This window comes from Penaeus chinensis, chromosome 23 (assembly GCF_019202785.1).
Source record: "Penaeus chinensis breed Huanghai No. 1 chromosome 23, ASM1920278v2, whole genome shotgun sequence".
Lineage (NCBI taxonomy): Eukaryota > Metazoa > Arthropoda > Malacostraca > Decapoda > Penaeidae > Penaeus > Penaeus chinensis.
The window spans coordinates 15,114,481-15,120,738 of NC_061841.1; the positions used below are offsets into that span (position 1 = coordinate 15,114,481).

At 36.3% G+C, this 6,258-nt stretch overlaps 1 protein-coding gene across 2 annotated transcripts in view; it reads right to left on the reverse strand.

The window, feature by feature from the left end:
- Positions 1–1,652: 1,652 nt before the first annotated feature.
- LOC125037359 (enhancer of polycomb homolog 1-like) overlaps positions 1,653–6,258 on the reverse strand; it is a 36,508-nt gene continuing 31,902 nt past the window's right edge. For both annotated transcript variants that reach the window (XM_047630466.1, XM_047630465.1), the window contains exons 8-11: positions 5,060–5,191; positions 4,738–4,880; positions 3,296–3,418; positions 1,653–2,902 (exon numbers count right to left, since the gene is read on the reverse strand). In XM_047630466.1, the coding sequence (XP_047486422.1) occupies positions 1,777–2,902; positions 3,296–3,418; positions 4,738–4,880; positions 5,060–5,191 (1,524 nt within the window). In that variant the 3' untranslated portion in view covers positions 1,653–1,776. The remainder of the gene's footprint in view (positions 2,903–3,295; positions 3,419–4,737; positions 4,881–5,059; positions 5,192–6,258) is intronic.

A 6,258-nucleotide genomic window follows, 5' to 3' on the forward strand; every position in this document is an offset into this window, starting at 1 on the left:
TGCCCCCCATATATCAATACAATTTGTATTAATGCCTTGTATGAATCCCATAATTTTGCAAACTAATATAAATTTTACAGTGTTTATTTGAATATACTGGCATATAAGATATACCCATTGAAGTAGACAGTGAGTGTCATCATGCTCAAAAGCTATAGCAAATATGGGCTTAATTTTCAGTTGAATGTGTTCTATCAACTTCCAAAATGTTTCAACCTTGTATGTGCAGTATGCAAGTGAAAAGTTTAACCTGTAAATCTGTTTCTATATCACTTTTACCTTTCTACTGTACATTATGAATATATAAATTAGCAAATTTACAATTCCTTTGCTTTCCAGTCAATGTGCAAATTTACACAGGAGTGTAACAATATACACTTCTCAGTCATTCACTAAATAATTACCTTTTACAACTTAATAATTACTATTTACATATATTAAATCCCAATACCATCAGATGTCTTTACACAAAAATAAATGAATACACAAGCACACAATACTTTAAATATTTCATAAAATAATTATGAGCTAACTACTAAATAAAGAATATCAAGGAAATCTATTGAGTTATTCATTTGTTTTAAAATAAAACTGGAATAAGAGAATCGTCCATTCAAAATCAAGATGGACTGTTGAAGGTGGATTTCTTCATTAATAACGCACATCAATGCTTTGATTTATAAATGAAGGTTATGATGATTCCTTGCCATTAAAAAAAAAGTAGGGATTTGGATGTTGAGAATTTAAAACAAGAAATAATAATAATAAATCCACATCCACATCTGTAACTCAAGTCTGAGTATAAGCTTTAGGATATAAATACCACAACAAAAATTTAATAGTGAAACACGGATTTACAATAATAAATGTGGAAAACTCAAGATGTACAAATCTATCTTTGGCTTCTTCAGAGTCCAGGGGTCTAAGACTAGTTCCAGAAAGACATTGGTTTTTATTTATCAGTTTTTAACATTAACACACTAAAGAATTCTTAAGAAAAAAATCACTTTCATTGTTCTTTCAACAAATAGGTAACGGTTTCTTTCTTATAGTCTACCACCACCCTATCCAACCTCTTTATCTTTAACTTTCATGTATTGGAAAAGTTAATAGTAAAAAATAGTAATAATAATGACGATATCACTAACTTACAACGATTTGCTGTGAGAAAATATAAGGGGTTCACAGTAGCTGCATATTGCACAAAAACAGAATATCCAGGAGTGGAAAAGAACAACGATGAAAAAATCCCTTTTCCTGGGCTTTCCTTTAAATGTCTGGGGTATTTTTTGAGCTTTACATATAATTACTTGACAGGTACCCCATATTATACACATTGATACATCAACATTTTTTTAAATAGAAATACCTTCGGATAATGGAAACTGAACTAGAAACTACAGAAAAATCATCTATCCACAATACTGTCTGGATTATGTAAATGCAAAAAAATTTCTTGTATTCATTTATTTGTACTTTTAACTTCTATACAGTTTTAGAAATTTTTGAGCAAATGAAACAAGGACATGAGAGTGTTGGAAATGATGGCGCATTGAAGGCCGTCTCAGCTGGAGAACCCAATGCAATGAAGTTGGCCCAATTGTTATGAACTTGCACAGGCAAAAAAAGAGGATTTCGAATAAAACACCAGATGACATGGAATAATCAACACATCTTATTATTTTCCTTGTGCATTCCGTATAAAAATAAGTTAAAGACATGAATTAAATCGAAAACAAAATTTTTCATGGCATTTGTTAATTTTCAGGACAAAGTTCAAGTTTCGTGGAACATGTAATGGTCCAGCTTAGCACATTTAGAGCTGTCCAAGGAGTTGCTCGGCCCGTTGGTAAACACTGCTGCACTACTATTGCTGTCACTGTTTGGTAAGCTATCGTTTGTCCGAGTTGTTGAAGCGAACAATTTTTGAGACACCAGATTATTTGTAGTTGAACTACTTATAACATTGCTACCATTATTTTTATTATTAGATAAATGAAGTCCACTGGGTACACACGACGCATCCGCAGACAAGGAGTCCTGGTGCTGTGACGTTATCGCTTGGCCATTGCCACCGCTACTTTCACTGTTTGAACACTCGCTGCCAACCTTGTCACTCACACCACTGCTAGAGGAGGCACACTGTAAGCTGTTACTTAGACTAGTTGCTGAGGAAATAGAAAAGGAGACGGAGGAGGATGTTGCTGCCGCAGATGACGAGGGCGGCAAGGAAGAAGAGGTGGAGGAGGATGCGGAGGAAGTGGAAGATAATGATGCTGAAGAGGAGGTTGCTGCTGGGAAGGAGGAAGAGGAGGAGGGTAAAGACGAAGGCTGCATCTCGTCACCCGTCACATTGCTTGTACTAAGTTGCAGTCCCGATACTGCCAAGGGAAGCGTGTTAGTCGAGTCCAGGGTCATGAATTTGGATGTTGGTTGCGTGGTGAAGTCTACGGAATGTTGCTGTTGCCTGTCACTTGTACTACTGAAATTTGATGCCCATTCACTGCTTGCGAGATCATGGTAAGTCACACCACTACTGCTGCTGGAGCCACCATTAGTCCCACTGCCACTTTTCCCATCGTGACTACTATTGTCTGTCACAAGATCCACTTCTAAATTCTCCCCGATTATCACACCGGAGTCCCCACTAAGTAACGTGTCTAAGTCTGAAGGTATTGACACTTCTAATTCTGTTATATTGCCCATGGCATCCCCATCCATGACCTCCGCCGTGATGAAGACGGATGATGGCACCGCAGACGCCAAATTCAGCTCCTCTGGGGATGAGGCTGAATTGAGGTTCACATCCGGAGTTAAGGTAACCGGGACTCCTACAGTTTCCACATCAATTTCCACATCAGTGTCGTTGTCTTCGGGAGGAGAGCTTGGACAGAAGTGCGGCCTGAGGATACATGTCACTATCAAATTGGATATCTATATTTTTAAAAATAATAAGGAATCTATGAATATTAGATCTGAATTAAATAATAACTACAATGCTTTAATTCAGCAAGGAAAAATAGGGTTTCTTATCTTGGAATACATGAGACAAAGAAAAATAATTACTCTCCACCCTTCCAACCCTCCCTCAAACTTACTCATTGACTCATTCTCTCTCTTTTCCCACATTTATGATGAGGCCCATATAATCAACAAATTAAAAGCATCAGATACACCAGGGCTGTGTAACAAGACTACAATGATGAAGATGAATTAAGCCAACATTTCCCCAGCATCCACAACCAAGGAGACAGTATCACACTCTCAAAAATGCTGTGCTCAACCTATTTCTTACCATTCAGTTTTGACCTCATGCAAGAAGTCATTGGTTGCTGTGAGGCCATTGGGACCCACACTTCTGAAGTCTGTCTTGGACCACAGGTCATCTAAGGGAGTGCTTAATCTGTCTATCCATACTCTGTAATAAAAAAGGATAACAGGGTTAGAGTTAGGGGTAATAATAACAGTAAACAAGGGTAAGACATTTAAATAAGAAATGCAAATAGAAGTCTATAAGAATGTATATATGGATTAATAAAATAGTATAAAGACAAATAAATAAAAAATATCTATCAATCATTCAATCATTCACTCTATATATACATGAGTAAGTGAATAATGGCCAAATTTTCTGCCCCTTTTATTTCAGACAAGACAAAGTAAAAGGCTGTTAGAATGTATATATAATTCAATAAAAAATAACAAATAAATACAGGTATCTATCTATCAATCAATTCACTCTATATATACACACATGGACAAGTGAAAACTGGCCAAATTTCCTGCCATTTATTTCAGACAAGACATTTCTAGCTATAAGATTAGGGTTCCTTTCACCCCTTGGTAACGGGTGTAGAAAAAAAAAAAAAAAAAAAAAAACTAAAAAAAAAAAAACAAAAAAACTATGCTCTGGCGATCAATGGCAACGCGCCGACTTTGAGTGCGAGAGTTCGGGAGGTCGGTACATCAGACCGAATCACTGCCTTGGAGCGCTTTGGCATGCCGCACGCCATATTTCGAGCGTTTTGCTATGATGTCCAGAGACGTGACCCATCGGGAAGGGGTTAAAGATATATATATATATATATATATATATATATATATATATATATATATATATATATATATATATATATATATATATCATTTTTACACAAAAATTCTTAAAGAAATTTTTCCCAATTATTACATGCAAGCACGTTGATTATACAAGGAGAAAATCATATGAAACAAAAGTCCTATTTGCTACAACTGTGTAAGGCCTGTCAAAATCTGGCATTTTTTCCTTAAATCCTTCCCTTTATGAATGAGATCCACTAGTGCATCTAGTACTATTCAGCAAATTTCCTTCAACCACACCCACAATATTATTCCTATATCGCCACTTGCCTAGCAGGCTATCCATAATCTAATTAGGCTATCCATAATCTAATTTATTAACAGTCATGTTTTCCACTCCTCTATTTTCATGAGAATGAAATATTGATATAAAGTAATAATTCTGGTTCTGCAATGTATATTTAATCCAGCCAAACCCTCAGTCAGTGTCTCCTAACTGGTGAGTCACAAAGGATTGGGCAAAGGCATTGCCAAGCCCATTAGCAAAGCACCTGTCAAGTGTTCATATTAAGAATATACTATGAGGCCATGTCTTCAAGGTATATTGTATTACATTTGAGGAAATAAAATAAAATAAAATGTAACAGCATATGAAGCACAATCAGTCCATGGACGTACCTGCCACCTCTGCCAACTCTCCTGCGGGCAAAGCCTATACACCGACGAGCAGGATGTGCCAAGGAGGTGAGGGAAAATCTAAATCTCGGGTCTCCACCTCCACCTTCACTCGGTGGGACCCAAGGCCAGTTACCTTCCTTAGGCTGTAGAATAAAGAAAAATAATAATAATATGCACTGGAACACTGAACAGAAATTAAATCTCTATTTTTCTAACTTATCTGATGGCATACAAAGAGTGATCATTAAATGCATTTATCACAAGGCCCTCTACGAGAAATTATCTCTTTCTGAACTCTCCTTTTGTGTTTAAAGATACTTACCGCATGATAATTAGTAAATTTTTTCCTTCTAAATGTGAAGACACCATCTGGTTCATTTTCTTCCTCTGCTTCTGAAGGGGAGGGTGAAGCGACCTCATCCTCTGAGCTGGGAGCCGCATATGTTAGGGAGTCCTGTGGGGGGTAAATCCAAAGGCATTAATCATGAAGGTAACATAAAAGGTTTTAATAAATTGGGTCCTCTGCTCTAAGACACACTAGAGGACTCTAGGACTCATGAGATCAATTGGTAAAATGTCAAGAGAACAGGTCTTTAAAAAAATCTGTATTGGTGTAATATCATGTCCTGTTAATAATAATAAAAAAAAAAAAGTCTAATTACAAAATTGAACCTTATGCCTGGCAATCAATTTTACCAGTCAATCCCTCAGGAGACAAAACTGATGATTTTTGTATTTTATTTGTATGCATAAAATTAGGAATGAAAGGTTGAGATATAAATATACCTATTCCTATGCAAACAATATCTTTACAATTTCATTATTTTTGGATATCATTTTTGAAATCTATATGTTCTCCATGGGAAGCATACTACAAACATACTGCTTGGGGTATATGTGCCGGAGGCTGGGAACCCATGATCTAAGCCATATGAAGTCTACATGCAGGGGTTGTCTACTGTATCACAGCATTTCCCTGTATTCTCAAGAGAAACCCCTCATACAGGTAGAATTTAGAACTACAAACGTCTATGACAAATAAAAAACATAGGCCTTCTGCAAAGACACTTGATATGAATGGATTGAGCTTTACAACATCCAGGTTTAAAGGATTAAGTGGGCAGAAAATGACTATGCTTCTTAGACCCAGTTTCATAATTGAACATTTTAAATTATGAAACTGGGTCTAAGTATTAAAAAAAGAAAAAAAAAGGGAATAACACAGAAAAACATGTGTATTCTAGATGTACTGTAAGTTAACAATAGAAGCATACAATGCTCTTATAATAATGAGTCTGGAGATTTACACAAGAATATTAATTAACCCGATACTGCCAGGCCACACCTGGCAGGTTATAACAAACTGCTTGGTACACCGTGGCAACACGCCAAAGCGTTTAGAACGGGACGTTCAGCTTAATTATTCTTATTTATTTTCTTCATCCAGCAGTGTTGGGTTACTATTAGATGTTTACTTCTTTGGGGTGGATAGTGACTTAACCCAATGGCGTCGGGTATAGA